This window comes from Eleutherodactylus coqui, chromosome 4 (genome assembly GCF_035609145.1).
Source record: "Eleutherodactylus coqui strain aEleCoq1 chromosome 4, aEleCoq1.hap1, whole genome shotgun sequence".
Taxonomy (NCBI): domain Eukaryota; kingdom Metazoa; phylum Chordata; class Amphibia; order Anura; family Eleutherodactylidae; genus Eleutherodactylus; species Eleutherodactylus coqui.
In genome coordinates this window covers 291742984-291763368 of record NC_089840.1, presented here as the reverse complement: position 1 = coordinate 291763368, position 20385 = coordinate 291742984, and the positions used below count along the sequence as shown (strand labels likewise).

At 44.6% G+C, this 20385-nt stretch overlaps 2 protein-coding genes across 2 annotated transcripts in view; both read left to right on the top strand.

Moving 5' to 3' along the window:
- Window positions 1–20385, top strand: part of LOC136626392 (pregnancy zone protein-like) — a 600260-nt gene that overhangs the window by 529230 nt on the left and 50645 nt on the right. The gene's annotated exons all lie outside the window — the stretch shown is intronic.
- LOC136626787 (alpha-2-macroglobulin-like protein 1) overlaps window positions 1–20385 on the top strand; it is a 172763-nt gene that overhangs the window by 114288 nt on the left and 38090 nt on the right. Inside the window, exons 26-29 of the mRNA XM_066601792.1 lie at window positions 8305–8481; window positions 8652–8733; window positions 11850–12006; window positions 14400–14474. Coding sequence (XP_066457889.1) covers window positions 8305–8481; window positions 8652–8733; window positions 11850–12006; window positions 14400–14474 — 491 coding nt within the window. The remainder of the gene's footprint in view (window positions 1–8304; window positions 8482–8651; window positions 8734–11849; window positions 12007–14399; window positions 14475–20385) is intronic.

Here is a 20385-nt window from a genome sequence, read left to right as displayed (position 1 = left end):
TGCCCAGATTTTCACACATGAAAACCTTAGCGAGCATCGGCGAAATACAAAAATGTTCCGGTCGCCCATTGACTTCAATGGGGTTCGTTATTCGAAACGAACACCCGAACATCGCGGGAAGTTCGTTTCGAATAACGCGAACCCGAACATTTTGGTGTTCGCTCATCTTTAGTTGGGACCCATAAGCTTTTCCTATTTATGACATAATCAATGCTCGTGCCAAATTTCCTTTTTCTATGACACCGGAAAGTGAAGAAATTACATTCCGTACGGAATCTAATTCTCTCACTTCCTGATGTAATTTTATATAAAGGAAACGTTGCATGGTTACCTCCCGTAGTGTTTCCTGGGTAACACAGAGAACTATGCAAAATGGTGAACATATGTTTTTCCGGTATCTCTAAAGTAACCATGACTTCATAAGATTTCCGTGTGAACACCAGATAAACACCAGTACCAATTAACTCGGGCGAAGCCGGGTATATCAGCTAGATATATATATATATATATATATATATATATATATATATATATATATATATATATATATATATATATATATATATATATATATATATATATATATATATATATATAATATGATTTGTATACAGGGCGTATCCTAACAACCTTCATATCTTCATATTCCTGTTGCTGCTGCACTTTTCCCATTAGCCGCTTCAGTAGGCTTGGATGCCAGGCCTACTCCATACATGGCGATTGTCTATTGCCTCTGACAGCTGGCACCCACCAACAGTCGCAATCAGAGAACACAAATTGTGGCTGCTAATCTTTAAATGTTGGCATTTTAATGTTCTGAATGCCCTTTGCACGATGAGATTACAGGGTTCTGTTCAGATGTCCTGTGGCATCTTTTAATAGAATGCTTTTTAACCCCTTCCTGTCCCAGGGCATTCATGTACCCTTTGGATGGTGCGTTTACAGAAGCTGAGCCTGTGACATTCACAGCTGGAGCCAGCTGCAACAGCAGGGACCGGCAATAACATTGATCCCTACTGTTAACACCTTACACAGAGGGATTAATGTTGTTTGTGGCATGTCAAAAGTTTACAGAAGGAAGGTTGCTCCCATGTAATTGCAGAGGACATATGGGTTCCCATGGCAACCAAATACTAGTCAGTGATGTCCGCATTTGCTATGGCCTGTGATCACTGTAATAACTGATAGTGCATTGCAGTACAGAAGTACAGTGTATTATCAGAGCGATCATAGCATCGCAAGTTCAAGTCCACTACAGGGACATAAAAAATGTAATAAGAAAAATATTTTTTTTCGCACTTCCCCTCTTTTGTTTAAAAAAAAAACACAATTGGTGTCAGGACACGAGTGACAACATGTACAATAAGCTGAACACATGTTTGACTGTACACAGCAAGTGTTGTTAAAAAAAAGCTGAACCAAAATTATTGTTATAATCGCATCAACCTGCAAAAAAAAAATTATGTAATTTATGCTGCATGTTTAATGCTGTAAAGAAAATAAAAACAATGGCAGAACTGAGGAGAGTTTTCTCCCTTCACTCCAAAAAAATGTAATGAAAGTTATACAATACATTAAATGTACCGAGAAAATGGTACCAATAAAAGCTACAGCTCGCCGCGCAAAAAAACAAGTCCTTATAATAGTAATCTTTATTTGTATAGCGCCAACATATTCCGCAGCGCTCACATAGACAGGGGGATACAGAAAGACAAAAATCACAGAACCACAGTTACATAGTAATCAATTGATGGAAACAATAGGGGTGAGGGTCCTGCTCCAACGAGCTTACATACTACAAGTAATGGGGTGATACAGAAGGTAAAGGGGCTGGAGATGTGCACGGTATGGCGGGGTGGAGAGTGAGGGATGCTATACACAGACAATGGTTAGACATTTAGCCGTGTGACGGCAGAAACAGTATGACTGCAGGAGCGGTTTATGATGGCTAGCAGGAATTGCAGTCAGTAGGTCAGGGAGCATGTTATCAGTCAGAGTACAGAGGGGTTTGTTTAGGGAATGCGGTATGCCTCCCTGAAGAGGTGCGTTTTTAGAGCACGCCTGAAATTTTGTGTGTCAGCGATTGCCCCGGTAGCCTTTGGTAGCGCCTTCCAGAGGACCGGTGCTGCTCTGGAGAAGTCTTGGAGGGGGAATAAGAGGTTTGAATTAAAGGGGCGCTCATTCTGGTTTCGTTAGCAGAGCGGAGAGCCCGGGCTGGATGATGGATTGAGATGAGGGAGGCGATATAGGGCGGTGCTGCGCTGTGGAGGGCTTTGTGGATGAAGTTAGCAAGTTTAAATTGTATTCCGTATTTAACGGGCAGCCAGTGCATTGACCGGCACAGGGCAGAGGCGTCCGACTAGCGGCTGGACAGGAAGAGGAGCCTGGCTGCCGCATTCAGGATGGATTGGAGAGGATGAAGTCCGGCGCGGGGGAGGCCGATCAGAATCGAGTTACAATAATCAAGATAGGAGTGAGGGGTTTAAAAGTGTCCACTGTGAGAAAAGAGCTGATTCTTGCGATGTTCTTGAGGTGCAGCTGACATGTTCGGGCCAGAGATTGGATGTAGGGGGTAAAGGAGAGATCGGAGTCGAATATGACCCCAAGGCAGCGGGCATGTTGTCTAGAAGTTATGGTGCCACACACTGAGATGGAGATGTCAGGAGGAGGTCGGTTAGTGGAGGGTGGAAACACCAGTAGGTCAGTTTTAGAGAGGTTTAGTTTTAGGTAGAGAGAGGACATGGTGTTAGAGACAGCGGGCAGACAGTTAGTGATGTTTCGGAGTAAAGGTGCAGAGATGTCACGGGAAGAGGTGTATAGCTGGGTGTCATCAGCATACAGGTGGTATTGGAGGCCAAATTCCCTGATGGTTTGTCCAATAGGCCTTGTCAACAGGAAAAGAAAGTTATGGTTTCTAAAGGGAAGATGAAAATCCCCCACAATTTGTTGCATCCTTAGGGCTCCCACCCACACGTTTTTTTTTTCTACAGGGGGTCTATGGGACTTGTAAAGCTAAAATCGCGATCGCGCAAAATCGTGATTTACCGCGAAATCGCGATTTTGCGCAATCGCGATTTTAGCTTTACAACTCCCATACCCCAAAGACCCCTGCAGAAAAAAAAAAAACGCTGCGAATTTCGCAGTAAAAAAACGCTAGTGGGTGGGCACCCTGAGATCTAAATTAGGCAATGTCACTAAGGGGTTAAAATATAGTGTAATGCAATAGCATAGTATTTATTGCATAAGCGATCAAGTGATACTAAGTTCAAGTCCCCTGTGAGGACTAAAAGTCAAGGTAAAAACAAGTAAAATAAATAATGAAAAAATATTAGAAAAAAATATTAATAATAAAAAAATAAACATTTTCCAGATAAAATAAATTAAGAAATGCAAAAGTTATCAAAACAGGCACATTATTAGTCCTGCTTGGTGCAAGAAAATATACAATGCCAGAAATGCGCTCTTTTCATCACCCCGTCTCCAAGGAAAAAATTTAATAAAAAATGGTTAAAAGTCATATGTACCTGAGAATTGTACAGAAAAAAACTGCAGCTGACCTCAGACAAAAATCAGCCCCTCTACAATGGAAAAATAATAAGTTAGCCCGCCTGCAGACGGCCGGGTCGGATCCCACTGCGAGAATTCGGACCCGTGCCCCTGCACAGCCGTGTGGCTTAACCACTCCCGACGTCTCCTCTCTGTGCTGTGTGCCAGCTGTCGCCCAGCCAATGCATGTGAAGAGAGGAGCCGGCCCGTCACTACTGACATTTCTGTGCGGGCCTCTGCGAGACCCACACATAACTAGGACATGCCGCGATTTGTTTACCGCACTTGTTTTCATGCAGACAAATCATGGCCGTCTGCCTAGGATAACGTTATCTAATGCAATCCTATGCAGGCAGCCGCGGGCGGAAATTCTGCGGGAAATCCTGCTGCGGAATTTCCACCCGTGTGCAGGCGGCCTTGAAAGGAGCAGAAGATGACAACAGAATTTTTTTTTTGAGATTATTCATTTTCTTTGGCAGTGCTGCACAAAGAACTATATAAACTTGTTAGCATTGTAATCGTAATGACCCACAGAATAAAGATAATGTACTCATTGTCAAAACCATCCGCCCCCAGAAGAAGTTGTCGTTTTGCTGTAAAATTCAGCCTGCAGTTCCATCTCAGGCAGATCTGTAAATGATGAGAGTTGTGATGATTAGATGAACGGTCTTGTCAACGGAGTCCCTAAAAGTGGTTCCCCCCTTGGCCTATAAGAGGCTCTCGGAGGTTCCTTGTGTGTAGTGACCTCTTCTTCCGCTTGTGTAGAACTTGTTGGCCACTAGATGCCCCTATGACGCAGAGAGGAGATTTCACCCCATTACCAGAGGGGGGCGCGTTATTGGGATGTAAGAAGCTGGATGGTCGTATCAGTGAATTACCTGCCATCTGGGCCATTTGCCCAGACTATTAGGAAGTGTTGGGACCAGTGGATGCATAAGGACATGTACATAAGATGACTAGGATCAGGACGCACTCCAAAGACCACCAGTACAGAGGATTATCTGATCATCCAACAAGCATCAGCAGCTCCAACTGTTTTGTTGTCTGCCATCCAGAGACAGGGGACGCCATCATTATACCCCTGTGTCTGTGGGAACCATTTCCAAGTGCTTGGCTGAAGGCCATTTGATCTCGTGGCATCCATTCCGTGTATTGACTTCAAAATCAACCCACTGCCATCTCTGTGTGTAGCAGTGTCATAAACGACAAAAATGGACAGCTAAAGAGTGGAACCACATTGTCTTCAGAAACAAATCCAGGTTTAGTTTGGGCGCTGACGATGGCAAAGTTTATGTCTGGAGAATTAGTGAGCACCTTAGTCCTGCCTTTGCTGTGGAGCAGCACACTGCCCCCTGCTGGTGTGATAGTCTGGGGGCCATCGCATACAACAGTCGGTCCCCCCTAGTAGTGGTACGAGGGACAATGACAGCTCAGCGTTATGTTCAGGACATCCTGCAGCCACATGTGTTCCTCTCATGGCGGAACACATGTGCAACAGCAACAGCCTACGAGTATACATGATCTAGAGGTTCAGTAGAGCTGGTTTTCACAAAGGAAGACAAGCAACAAACTAAATTGCAAAGCTCCAATTGATCGTGAAAATGGCCCGGGAATACCAGAAGGAGATGTACATACGCTTTATCGATTACAGAAAAACATTCAATTACATTGAACACGACAAGCTGTGGCCACGCCTAAGACAAATGGGAGTCTTGGGACATCTGGGGCAACTCATACAGTTGTTACATGCGAATCAAGAGTCCGCGAATAGGACCTCCAACAGTAACATGTAATGGTTATGAATCTGGAAAGGCATACGCCAAGGCTGCATCTTATCCCCTGTATTGTTCAACCTCTATGCAGAGGAGATCTAGATGAATCCAACATCTGAGTTATAACTCACAGATACAGAAGCTAAATACGCATCCTCTGATAGTTGCAGGAAATACTCGATCACACATTAACATCTGAGTTAAGATCAGAGGAAGAAACCTCAACCATCTCAGATCTGCAGATGATACAACCTTGGGGAGAAAATCAAGAAGCTCTTTAACAACTGATACTAAAAGTTATAGAAGGAAGTGTAAAAGCTGTCCAATACTTGAATATCAAGAAACTAAGATCATGACATAAGCCGGTAACGGTGCAGGAAAAATCAACATCAGCAATGAAGAAATGGAAGTAGTTCAAGACGTCATCTTCCTCTAATTGAAAATTAACCACAATGAAGAAATCAGGACTTGAAATAAAACAGCAAATCACACTAGATGGCAGCACAATGTTATGTATGGGTAAGATATGGAAAAACAGAGACCTAAGCATTGCAATGAAATGCTGGACAGTCAACACAATCATCTTCCCAATCACAGCTTACGGCTGCAAAAGTCGGACACTGAAGAAAATGGACCAGAGGAAGATTGATGCCTTCAAACTTTTCTGGAGGTAATCTCTACGAATTCCTGGGACCTCCAAGAGAACCAACAAAACAGTCCTAGACCGCATCAAAGCAAAGTTTTCATTGGAGGGCAAAATTAAGTAACAGAGACTCTCATACTTCAGCCTCATAATGTGAGCTAATTCATTAGAAGCATCGGTAATGCTGGGAGGGGTCAGCAACAAAAGACCGGGTTGCCAACGAATGCAATGGCTTGAGACTATTAGAGCTGACACAAAAATTCAAATGATTGAACTGAAAGAAGAGGGCTGATCCATAAAGTGTCCAAGAGTCGGCCCTGATTGGACGGATAAAGAGAGATAAAGGCTGAATTACAGCGTATGTACAGTGATATATGGCAGGATACCATACTGAACCTGTATGCCTCCATGCCTGCCTGTATCACATCCTGTATCCAAGCTTTAGGCAGTACAACAGGGTACTAGAGCCTCCATGCCTGCCTGTATCACATCTTGTATCCAAGCTAGAGGCGGTACAACAGGGTACTAGAGCCCCCATGCCCGCCTGTATCACATCTTGTATCCAAGCTAGAGGCGGTACAACAGGGTACTAGAGCCCCCATGCCCACCCATATCACATCTTGTATCCAATCTAGAGGTGGCCTAACAGGGTGCTAGAGCCTCGATGCCTCCAGTATCACATTTGTATCCAAGCTAGAGGTGGTACAACAGGGTACTAGAGCCTCCATGCCCTCCGTATCACATCTTGTATCCAAGCTAGAGGCAGTACAACAGGGTACTAGAGCCTCCATGCCTGCCTGTATCACATCTTGTATCCAAGCTAGAGGCGGTACAACAGGGTACTAGAGCCCCCATGCCCGCCTGTATCACATCTTGTATCCAAGCTAGAGGCGGTACAACAGGGTACTAGAGCCCCCATGCCCACCCATATCACATCTTGTATCCAATCTAGAGGTGGCCTAACAGGGTACTAGAGCCTCGATGCCCCCCGTATCACATTTGTATCCAAGCTAGAGGTGGTACAACAGGGTACTAGAGCCTCCATGCCCTCCGTATCACATCTTGTATCCAAGCTAGAGGTGGTACAACAGGGTACTAGAGCCTCCATGCCCTCCGTATCACATCTTGTATCCAAGCTAGAGGCGGTACAACAGGGTACTAGAGCCTCCATGCCCTCCGTATCACATCTTGTATCCAAGCTAGAGGCGGTACAACAGGGCACTAGAGCCTCCATGCCCCCCGTATCACATCTTGTATCCAAGCTAGAGGCGGTACAACAGGGTACTAGAGCCCCCAACCCTGCTTGTATCACATATTGTATCCAAGCTAGAGGCAGTACAACAGGGTACTAGAGCCTCCATGTCTGCCTGCACCACATTTTATATCCAAGCTACAGGCGATACAAAAGGGTACTAGAGCCTTCATGTCTGCCTGTATCACATCTTGTATCCAAGCTACAGGCGGTACAACAGGGTACTAGAGCCTCCATGCCCGCCCGTATCACATCATGTATCCAAGCTAGAGGCGGTACAACAGGGTACTAGAGCCTCCATGCCTGCCCGTATCACATCTTGTATCCAAGCTAGAGGTGGTACAACAGAGTACTAGAGCCTCCATGTTCGCCTACACCACATTTTGTATCCAAGCTACAGGCAGTACAACAGGGTACTAGAGCCTCCATGTCTGCCTGCACCACATTTTGTATCCAAGCTAGAGGTGGTACAACAGGGTACTAGAGCCTCCATGCCTGCCCGTATCACATCTTGTATCTAAGCTAGAGGCAGTACAACAAGGTACTAGAACCTCCATGCCTGCCTGTATCACATCTTGTATCCAAGCTAGAGGGGGTACATCAGGGTACTAGAGCCTCCCTATAAGGGGTCAGTTCTAAACAATAAATGACCCTTTTGCTCTTGTATTGTGCTCACTTACATCAATGTTACAATCACAGAGCGTTTTATTTCATCCCACAACTTCTAGGGGAGAAATCGTTTTTTAATAATAAGTGTCATGTTTACTTCCCAATGAATGCTGTAACCCCCCCAGGAGGGTGCATCGTGTGTTTTTCCATTTTGCCCACTTAGAAATTTTTTAAAGCTTTTGATTACATCATTTGGTACGTTAAATGATTCCACAAGATACAAGCTCTCATGTAGCCGCGTCACCAGAAAATAAAACATTAGGGGTTTTGGAAAGGGGGGAGTTAAAAATGAAAATCCAAAAGAAAAAGAAAGCGGGCCGCAGCATGAAGGGGTTAAATGTTCAACATCTCTATAGAAACCTGGACTGAGGTGAAATATAGAAATATCCATCTGCTTTATCTGCGTCTTTTTTGTTGACCAGGCGACATCATGGGACCGGCCATGAGTAACATCGGTGATCTCCTGGCCATGTCGTATGGCTGCGGTGAGCAGAACATGGCTGGATTCGCCCCGAATGTCTACATCCTCCAGTATTTACAGAAATCGAATCTAATAAACCCTGAGGTGCTCGCGAAGGCCAAAGATTTTCTGCAGAGTGGTGAGTGCGTGGCATTGTTCTATGGTGTCTGTGACTTTCTATGCCATGTTATACCAAGCTGTACCATATAATATCTGTTGCATATGGAAGTACAGTAGGGTCCGACGCTCTGTACAAAACATAATATGGTCATACGCAAAACATTTTGACTGTTGCCCCTTATCTTATAGGAAGCACCCGCCAGATGACATACAAGCGATCAGACGGGTCATACAGCGCCTTCGGCAAGAGTGATCCGGATGGCAGCACATGGTGAGTGTGGAGAGTCCGCTACATTTTCCATAAATTGGATTTTGATAGAATCTCCTAAATGTCTTCTGAGAGTTCAGAGTAAGGAACAGAATTGTATTACCAATATGCTGTATTAGCCCTTTAAAGGGGTATTCCACAAAAATACTATTGAAGGGCCTATCCTCAGGAAAGGTCATCAATAGTTGATTACCGAGTGGCAGGCTGACAGCGCTGGTATACACTGAGGTCACTGCTCCAACCCTTCTAGTGACCGGAGCTTCTATTTGCAGGTGCAGCTCCCATTGATTTCATAAGTGGTGCAATTGTAGTTACAAATGCCAACTGCTACACAGGGAGTCAGAGCAGTGGCTTCTGCTCAGACCTCAGTGGAACCTAATCAGCTGATTGGCTGGGATCCCGAGCTGCTGGTCTGGGCCAATCAACTATTGATGACCTATCCAGAGAATAGGTCATCATCAATAGTATTGTCATGGAAAACCACTTTAAGGATGTGGCTCAGAGTTTATCAACTTGTAAACTACTGATGACCTATCCTTTAGGATAAGTCATCAGAAGTAGATGACAGATCAGCTGTTTGCCAAGCTAGCGTACTTGTGCACTGAGCTCATTTTTGCAGGAAGCAGACAGCTCTGTTCATATTGTAGTGGCCAGCTTGGTATTGCAAGCAAAACTTTCATTCATTTCAAAGGGAACTTAAGCTGCAATACCAAGCATTACCACTAGAGTAAAAAAAGAGCTCTCTGCTTCCTGTAGAAATTAGTTCATGTAGTGCATCATTGAGAGAACAGCTGACTAGCGGGGGCCCGGGTAACCCCCAATCTACTGTTGATGATTTATCCTAAGGATAGGCCATAAGTAGTTTACAACCGGACAACTTCTTTAAGGATGTAATTATTTTTTGCGATTTTTGTTTTTATTTTTTTCCCCCTAACTCCATTCTTCAAAAAGCCATACCTTTTTTTTTTATTTTTCCACCCACCTAGCTGTATGTGGACTTGTTTGTTGTGTGATGAGAAGCTTTTATTGGTACCATTTGGGGGTACATATAATGTATTGTATAACACTTATTAAGGTGGGCTTTAAAAAATCTATTCTATTTTTTTAACTTTTTTTTATTTGCCTTTTTTGTCTCTGTAGGGGACTTGAACCTGTGATCCTATGATCTTTCAGATAGTAGACTGCAGTAAATAAGTACTGCAATATATAATCTCTTATCTTTTTCATCACAAGTCAGGGCAGACATGGAGGTCATTGCCAGGCATCCTGTTGCGATAACAACCCATTAGCCCTCCACAATCAGATGGCCAATGATGTCACAGTGAGAGCGCGCTCTCTCTGTTAACTGCTTACATGCCACAACATTGATCATGGCATGCAAGAGGTTAACGGCGGGAATCAGAGTTCTCTTCTATCTCTGCCATTGCAGCAGGACCCCGGCTATCAGTTACAGTTGGCTCCCTCTGCAGATTATGCGAGCTCAGCTCCTTATCTTGCATTACCTACAATATGGAGGGATTTTCCTCCATTCCTGGAGGAGGGCTTCAGATAGTGAGGCAGGGGATGATGGGCGTGTTGGGCGTGCAAGGTTCTAGTTCATCCCAAAATATGCTCAGTAGGATTGACATCCGGACTTTGGGCTGGTCAATGCAGATCCTCAAACCAAGCCTCAACACTGAGTGCTGTATGACATGGTGCTCCATCATGTTGGTAGAGACACAGAGTAGGTGATGCCACATTGTCAGGAATGTTTCTGTAACCATTGGCATTGAGAGTGGACTTCACTATAACCAATGGCCCTAGTCCATCCCAGCAGAGACATCTCCACACCATAACAGGACTACCTCCAAACTTCACTGTTGAGACAATGCAGTCATGTGGAAACCGTTCTCCGGGCAACCGCCACACCCAAGTGCGGCCATCTGATCAGAAGATGGTGTACTGTGATTCAGCTGTCCACAACACTTGCTTCCAGTCATATGCAGTCCAAGAATGATTCTCCAAGCACCATTGCTTTCATTGCTGTGATATTGGGCATGTGTGCAGCCACTCGTACATAGTATCCCTTCACATGCAGTTCCCTGCAAATGGTTCTGGTGGTAATAGTTGTCCCAATGGCCTGTGGGACCTCCTGAGTGAGGGCAGACAATGTGTGTGATGCCGTCGTAGCCCCTATAAAGCTTCGTTGTCCACGTTCTGTCACTTTTACAAGGTCTCCCCAAATGTTACTGCACCGCACACACCAGATGTTCTCCATTTTTGAATAACATTGCCAACTGTGGAATCTGGAAGTTTCATACGCGCTGTGATGTCGCAGACTGATTAATTGTTCAGGTAGCATCCCATCACCGTACCCCATTGTCACCTCTACACTTGGGGGCATTCTGATGGTTTCTGTCCTGGGATATGCCTGTGTGATATTCTACGTTATACCTAATGCTCACACATCTAATTTGTATATCCCCTTTACTTTTGTTAACATAATGCATGTATACGTAACCTGACCTTTTATTCCCTGTAGGGTGCAGTCCTCGCCCTACCCCGATGTTACCCAAATTCAGCAAATCATTCCACTAAATATTCCAGTGTTTGTGCTTCTACCAAGAAAATTATTAAGTCATGGAAATCTATGAGCAGAGGCACATGGACATTTTCATAGCTTTCATATGCATTCATTCATGGGTAGCCACTACTCCAGGGATGGGCTGAACTAGCACAAACCTATTCTCTGGATCAGTGATGAGCCCAGTGTCTGGTAATTGATAGCATTGGACCACAAGAACATATAGAGGACCTGAAATATCATGCTCTGTTCCTATCTGCCCTTCAATGCCCCACATTTCTCTTGGTCAGTCTATGGGCTTCTGTACCACTAAAGTTACCGCTTCCACTTCTATGGAACGATAGATAAAGGTGGTCCATCCCTCATTACATGTAGTTTGGGAACACTGGACATGACTTTCCTTCTTCTCTGATCTAAAAGAAGGTCTGTGGATCCCCTATCCAAAGATGAGGGTTGTGTGAAATGGACCCTGGAGGGGGAGATGATCTTGAATCCTGTACTAGGATCTATTCAATGTTCTTGTGTTTGACTATTACTGTACCTGTCCCTTCTGCAGGCTCACAGCTTTTGTTGTGAAGTGCTTCAGCCAGGTTACTTCTACTATCTACATTGATGACAAGGTTATTAAACAAAGCATGGACTGGCTGAAAGACCAGCAGAAGCCCAATGGCTGCTTCAACACCAGAGGTCGTCTGCTAAACAATGCCTTGAAGGTGAGGAACAGCTCAATATAGCAGAGAGTATAATGTAGCTACAGGATAGACCCTATGTTCATTCACCTTCCTCTGGCCATTCATTCCAGGGGGAAATGAAACAATGGCTACTGGTACTGGTGCTAGTTTGGGCTTGTGGATAGAGACCTTCCTGGGAAGTGGACCAGTTTTACCATTGTGATAACTTCCTCCCCTCCTATCAGATTATAATTCACCTTTTCCTGCAGCATCTCTGTAAACGTTTGCAAACCGCTTCAATTTCAAAAAATGCATCTAGATTAAAGCTGACAATTAAAGATGAGCGAGTATACTCGCTAAAGGCAATTGCTCGAGTGAGCATTGCCTTTAGCGAGTATCTCCCCTGCTCGAGACTGCAGGTTCGGGTGCCGGCAGCGGGCACGGACCTGCGGGGGAGAGCGGGGCGTAACGGAGGGCAGATCTCTCTCCCCCCCCCCCCGCTCCCTCCTGATGACAGCCGCTACTCACCGCTCCCCCGTGCCGGCACCCGAACCTCTAGTCTCGAGCGGGGGAGATACTCGCTGAAGGCAATGCTCGCTCGAGCAATTGCCTTTAGCGAGTATAACCGCTCATCTTTACTGACCATCCATTTAAGACAATGATCCCAGCAGCAACAGTGAAGAAGGTTATCTGGAGCCGAAAGAAACTGCTCCAGAGTGGTGGATCAACATAAAATAAATACTCACCTGTCCCTGCTTTACCGGTGCTTTTTTTGCCTTTGGCTGGCCGGATCGCCGCTGGCCTTCACTTCTGAGTGCACATCCTGACAATCGTGTCTGTTGCACTCAATCACTGGCTTTGCTGCAGTGAACACAGGACTTAATCATAACTCAGGACGTGCATCCGGAAGCAGTGGTGTACATGGGAATGAGGGGCCCCATAGCAAAAATAAAAATGTGCCCCCTAATAAGGTGCTTAAAGGGGTTGTCCCGAGGCAGCAAGTGGGTCTATACACTTCTGTATGGCCATAATAATGCACTTTGTAATGTACATTGTGCATTAATTATGAGCCATACAGAAGTTATAAAAAGTTTTATACTTACCTGCTCCGTTGCTGGCGTCCTCGTCTCCATGGTGCCGACTAATTTTCGCCCTCCGATGGCCAAATTAGCCGCGCTTGCGCAGTCCGGGTCTTCTCCTCTTCTCTATGGGGCTCCGTGTAGCTCCGTGTAGCTCCGCCCCGTCACGTGCCGATTCCAGCCAATCAGGAGGCTGGAATCGGCAATGGACCGCACAGAAGCCCTGCGGTCCATGGAGACAGAGGATCCTGGCGGCCATCTTCAGCAGGTGAGTATGAAGACGCCGGACCGCCGGGATTCAGGTAAGCGCTGTGGGGGTTGTTTTTTTAACCCTTGCATCGGGGTTGTCTCGTGCCGAACGGGGGGGGGGGGGGGGGGGGGTTAAAAAAAAAAAAAACCCGTTTCGGCGCGGGACAACCCCTTTAATTTTGGCACCCAGGACAACCGGGACTTCTATTTGTTTTTTCCCTCGACTCCCTTTCCCTGACCCCTAAGGCATTTAGTTTATTTGGAGAGGGGTGTAATGCAATGGCTACAGCCACCCAGTAAAAAAGGCCATGGACCTAAACAAAGCTGAGCCCCTCTCTCCATAGACCCCATAGCAGCTGCATGGTCTACCTCTGTGGTATGCATGCCCTTGCCTGGAAGTGAAGACTAGCAGAGGAGCAGGAGTGCAGGGGGAGTGGGGACACATGAGTATTACTACTTTTAGGTTATTAGAGAGAGAATTGACCACTATAGCAAGTGAGCTCCAAGGTTTTGGCAGATCATGCCATACTATACACTTGCAGTTTTGGCTGTGGTCAGCCAACAGGATGGATCAGGTCTATGACAAACAATGATTGTCATTGCTCTTTCAAGCAATAGTCGCATGAAATGGCCTTTTTGGGGCAACCATTATGTTGTGTGTATGACCACCTTAATACTTTAAATAGTAGACAAGGAGGAGGGGGGTGCAGATTCTTCCTCTCTTTATCTATGACTTCTGCTGTGAGAGGAGAAGAAGGGCAGCAGAGAAGAGACATCTTCACATGGAGATAAAATGTACAGAAAGCAGCAGAAAGAAGGAGAAATACCCCAAATCTTCAGGTTACAAACATTTCTGGCTGATCCCAGTCTGCAGGAAGAGGGTAGGGGATGGCTTTTAAAAATATATATAACTCTATAACTATATTCTTCGTATTAATCTCATAGTCATCATTCGTCATCAGGTTTGCGTCCTGCCCTTATGAGTAGAGCATTCAATTACATATCTCGCTCTTACTGTAAAGAAGCTCTCCTATGGTGATTCTTACTGGTGTACAGTGTTTTGTAGTGTTGCATACTTCACTGATATGATTTCTTTGGTTTCCTCAGGGCGGTGTGGATGATGAGGTTTCTCTAGCTTGCTATGTTACAGCTGCCTGTATGGAGTCCGGCTCAGATACTAGTGTAAGTGTGTGATCTCTGACCTTACAATTACCGGCTTCCCCTCCTCAGTCACTCTAGGTATATACGTTCTCATGGATAACAGATAAGGCAATTTTTGGTCAGCTGTAGACTTACTGAATATTTGGATCCTCTCATGGGAAGCGATGGTGCAAGAGAGAAACCTGCTGCCATGACCAGGACAATCCACATGTGAACCAAGTTCAACAAAAGTTTCTAGCAGTCATCTTCAGTCCAATATTCCCCGAAGCTCCAATCAGGAAGATTACAGGATTCTGCATTGCTCACACTGTGGGACTGTAAGCTGTCAGAACGTCTTGGAGCGTAACACGGACTAGCTCCACACCCTCTGCTGTGGGAGAGAGATGAGCCAATCTGGGCTATGCTCCAAGAGATGCTGTGACAGGGTGCGGCGCAGCATCGTGAGTAATGCAGTAACCCGAAATCTTCCTGGCCTTTACGGGGGCTTTGTGATTACAGGAAGAAAAGGGTGACCGCAGCATTGTGGGGGCACAGAAGAGAGGCCACACTGAGCATGGGGGGGTTGCAGAAGAGGTTTCATAGTCTGCACAAGGGGTGGTACAGAGTGGGGTTTACACTCAGCATGAGGGGCACACAGAAGGGAGGGGGGGGGAACACCATGACCATGATGGGAACTCAGAAGGGGAATTGGTTCTTGTGATGGATACTAGGGGATAAATATTAGTGTACGTTCAAATGTAATGAATTTTGGTGTGGAAATTGACACAGATTTGGGTGGTACTTGTACACAATTCTGCTAGGGGTAGATTTCTCTTTACTGTAGTAAGTAATCACTGTGGCAAAAGGAACTCGAAGAGATTTAGCCCGATTCACAGATGGAGTTCCCTAAAAACAATCTTTATTAATATTTATTAAAACTGAAGGGCCATGGACTAACAAGACAAACTAGACAAATAAACCAGAAGGACAAGCAGACACAAAAGTGCCTAAATATATCCAGTGAGGGATTTACTAAAGGAACTATATTATGTTGTATAGTTCCCTATGTTCAATTCTTGGATGGAAAATTCCCTGGAAATAAGTCAAGTATCACTAGTACAGAAATCATCCGTCCCTTATTTCATTCCCTCTATCCAGTCTGAGTACAATCACCTCCTGGAGAGGGAATACAATATTAGGGTCGAATGAGAGTATCTTAAAGCCCAAAGGCTTGACCCACTTTGATGCGTTCTGGGCCAATGTACTAGAGAAATGAGAATATTCAAAACTTATGTTGCTTTAACCTACAGAATGATATCCTGATGTCAGCGAGTGCGTGTATACTCAATCAGAGTGAAAAGATGAAGATAATTAAGAAATTGGTTCAATGCATTTCAGCTGGACCTACAACTCTTCAGGAACCAGTTGGTCACTGTATAATAATAGAGGGGAGAACCGTGTCTACCCCCGCTAACCTCCAGACAGAAAGGTTTGGTCTGAAGATACCAAACTGCTGATAACAGAAAAGTAATTACACTGACAAGTATCAGGACAAATGCTTGATCCAAGATGTAATTCACAATATGCTGCTAATAGAAAAATCCAGTGTAAGCCAAAAGAATCAAAGAATTGTTTGACCAGATGGTTGGGGAGCCTCTAAAAACTATATATAGTGATGGTCTCCCATAGAGGACTGGATAGGTGATCACAGTCAGTGGAGTTTCTATGGACCAAATGTATAGTCCCTTCCACTCAGAAAGGACTCCCTGTGATCCCCTATAAGCCGGGAAAGTTTAAATAGCCGAGATAGAAACAGCAAAAAAAACATCGCTATTTAAATTTGCCCAGCTTATAGGGGATCAAATTAACCATTTAGATGCTACCTATTCACTAAGAAAGATATACTATCTCTCTCTCTCTATCTATCTCATATCTATCTATCTATCTCATATCTATCTATCTATCTCATATCTATCTATCTATCTCATATCTATCTATCTATCTCATATCTATCTATCTATCTCATATCTATCTATCTATCTCATATCTATCTATCTATCTATCTCATATCTATCTATAATTGCATAGGCTGATGTGAGAAACATATGAAAAGAGATATACAGTATATATACGCACACACAATAGAATACATATATTATTAATATAACAGTCCCTCCTTTTTATCTCTTACAGCAGCTAGGTGCAAAAGTAAATGCTCAAGTCCTAATGACAGGAGCCAGTTTTCCTACACAACTTCACCAGCTCCCCTGACTAAACCCAAGACCTAGCGCTCAACAGAAAAAGTATCTTGGAAAAGTGCTGTAGGAATAGTGTTAGGACTGGCAAGGGCAGATGGACAGGGGATCCCTACGCAGCCCTCTCCCATGTCACTACCTACCTGCCCCCCTGAGCAAGGCCCCAGGGTGACAACTGGGCAACGATCCCTGCTCTGCACTAGTGACAGGGACCCCAAGAAAGGAGGGACAGTGAGACCGGCAGGTGAGCACCGCGTAGCTGACAGGAAGTAACAAAAGCGCAGACCAGAGAGTAGTTGTAGAAAGCAGGGTCAAACCGACAGACAGGTGTGAATACAGGAGGGCGAAACAGAGGCAGAGTCAAAAGAAAAGCCGAAGTCGAACACACCAAAGTCAGGTCAAAAATGTGGGTGTAGGCAGACAAGTCAAAACCAAACACTGGCAACCAGAGTCTAGGGGCGAAGTCACATGATGACCGGAGGGAATCATAAAGCCGCCTCCCCCTGGCAGCACGCACCAGCCCAAGCGCCGCACGGCTGACTAGCAGACAGGCACGCCTGGGCATGATGCAGGACATGCCACCGGCCACCGCGACCAACCATTAGAGTGGGGGAACCCTGGACAGAGCCCCCAGCCCGGGCCCCCACAGCACCAGGACGAGCATCCCGCACCATCCAGATTAAACAAACAAATAGAGAATTGATATAAAACAGATTCAATATCAAATTCAGTAGCCAAAACATCATAATACATAACAGGGACAGCTTTGTCGATAGTCTTAGAGATAAATTCTCAAAGGCGCGGAATAATGCAGCAGCATATAAGAGCAGCAAGAATAGTCACTAAAGTTCTAGCAAAAGATGAAATCCAGTGGCTCCATCTGCCAAAAGTATCAGTCCACCAGTCATCAAAGGGGTCGGAGATGCCAGAACTTGCTGCTAGTTCTTTAGCAAGGCTAGTTAGTCCCTTCAGAACCTTAGTTATAGAACCATAGTTGTGAACAGGGATTGAACAACCTAGGAGAAAGCATAATATCATGGTGTGGAGACTCTCTTGCAATGAGATGCATGTATCTATTTAGATTTTTCCTTCTAGCTGAACATCTGTAGTGGTGGTCAGGAACACTTTTTATATTCTGTCAAGTCTGGGTTCTAGGGCTCATATGGGCTGAGGCCTGTTCTGTTAGGTTTGTACCTTATGAAGCAGTGTACCAGGAGGAGGCACTCAGCCCATGGTCTATTGAGCTCTGCCATGGCCTTCTGGATCGTGGTTTCTAAAGGTACCATTTAAGCACTCTGCTCTACCACTGCTTTGTTGATGGTACAGAGCATGAAAGGCCTGTTCTACCCCTAACGCTTTCATTACCTTCTGCATCACTTCTCCCTTGAAGGGAGTGCCTTGGTCACTCTCAATTGTCTCTGGTACCCCATACCTGCATACCACCTCAGAGACCAGTTCTTGGCAGGGGCATTGTGAGTGGATAGGACAGACTGGTCACCCTGAAAACAGGTCTAAGCAGATCAGAATGTACTAGTACCTGCCCACCCATGGCAGTTGGATGTAGTCTATTTGAAGATGCTGGAATGGGTAGTCAGGACAAGGGCTGCACGGTTTGGGAGTCTGTACAGATCTACACACATTGTTCTGTGCACAAATCAGGCAGCCCTGTGTGTATTTAACTGATGTGATGCTAAATCCTGGTGGATACCAGTGAACATTTTTGTGCCATTCTTGAAGTGGCCTTTTGTTATGCTTTCAGGCCATTCTCTCAGACAGCAGAAGGGCTTTCATCAGTACCCATATACCTTTACTGTCCTTAATTGGGTTTTCAGTTGCTGTCAAGTATGACCGCGCTCTCCAGATGGGTCCACACTCATGAACAATGCCAAAGGCATAGCGCGAGTCCGTGTAGATGTTAGCTGTTTTTACTTAAGCATGCTTGCATGTTTTTTTTCCAGAGCTCACAATTTAGCTTCTCGGGCTGACATGTGAGATGGAAGGGATTCGGCCTTGACCTCATCATGTAAGGAGAGCACAACATAATCTGAATAGAACCTGCATTCTTGATCGTATCTCAATCCATCCACAAAGAGTGCAAAATTAGGGTTGTCTAATTAATGATCAGCAACATGACTGAATCCCTTGTCTCCTGGGCCATTAGCTGTGCATAGTCATGTGTATCAGGCTGAAAATAAAGCTATCAGATGATTACCCCCTTTCCCCTCCTTTTCCAGATGCAGCAAGGTAGCAGAATTGAGGGTGTTGCAATGCTAAACGGACATGTTGTGTGGCATGAGCATGGTGTATTGGAAGTGAAAGTGACGTGTTGTGGACCACATTTTGAGCTGAACCTGTGGCAGTATTGACTGGGACATCATGTGGCCTAATACTGTCATAGGAAAATGTAAACTTATCTCAGAACATTTGTCCAGAATGTGCTGACCTGCTGCTACTGTTTTTAACACAAGAGGGCACAACACAAGCAACAGGGTCAAGGTGCGCTGAGTAAAATGAAACATGGCATTGCTGACTAGCCCGAGCCTGCATGAGGACAGCTCGTGTGTCCATTTATTTTTGTACAGTAAAGCCTGAAAGACTTAGTATAGTTTGGTATTCTCAGGGCTGAGAAGAAGAAAAACTAGACCACAATTTACAAGGTGTGAAAAATGTAGTGGTTTTTTTGTATGCAATGCCTGGTCCGTCAAGAAGAAAGATTTACTGGTCAGGCATTCATCTACAAAGACGTGCACTTCAGCCCTGTGTTTATCATTGCTTGTCCTGAACTTCTGAGTTCATAGGTAGAATGTCAGAGCTGCTGTGTAGACTGACACGTACATAGGCAAAGACAAAAAAAAATGGAAACAAAAATGTGGATGAAATTCACATCCCACCCTGAGTGGTCATTAAAGTCTTATGAGTAGGTGAGAGAAATGTTTAACTTGAGTCAATATCTCCATCACACATTTTACATTCATCACAGCTTGAACACTTGTCACAACTTTCATCTATGCAGTAGTCTTTCTCTCTCATATAGATATTAATAACCATATAATCCTCTGCACACAATGTTTACCATATAGCATAAAAATTCATGCAAGTACTACTAATACCCTCATCCACATACAAATTGCACTCAATCACTACTACTACTAATCCCCTCCCTCTGCAACTCCTGTTATTAGGCAGAGAAGGGGAAAGAGAAGAAAAAAAAACTTTAACTGTTCCTAGTACTAATTGTAAAACAGTCACATTAACTAACATTAGTATCACTTTAATATTTTCCCATAATAGGAGCACTCAGGTCTTACATAGAAGTTATTAACAACTTATTTCGTTTACATGACATTATCACACTGAAAACATAACAGTAGTGTAATTTAACAATTATACACAATGCAAGCAAATCACAGAACTTACATTTACACAAATAACAGCAAGAATATAACTTAAGATTCTTATGTCTTTTTTGTTCAACTTCCTCCTTGCACAAGCTTATACTAAGATACTGTAATTCACTTCATTCATGTTTGTCTTCATTACAAGTCTCTGTTCAATTCAGGCAAGCGAGTACAGGTCCCAGACTCCTAAATTACAAGGTCAGTCACACTCACCCTCCTCCCATCTCTGTATATCTATCTAACTGTGAGGCTAAGGGGGAAGGGAAGAAAAAAAGAGGAAGCATTGAAATAATAAAAAAA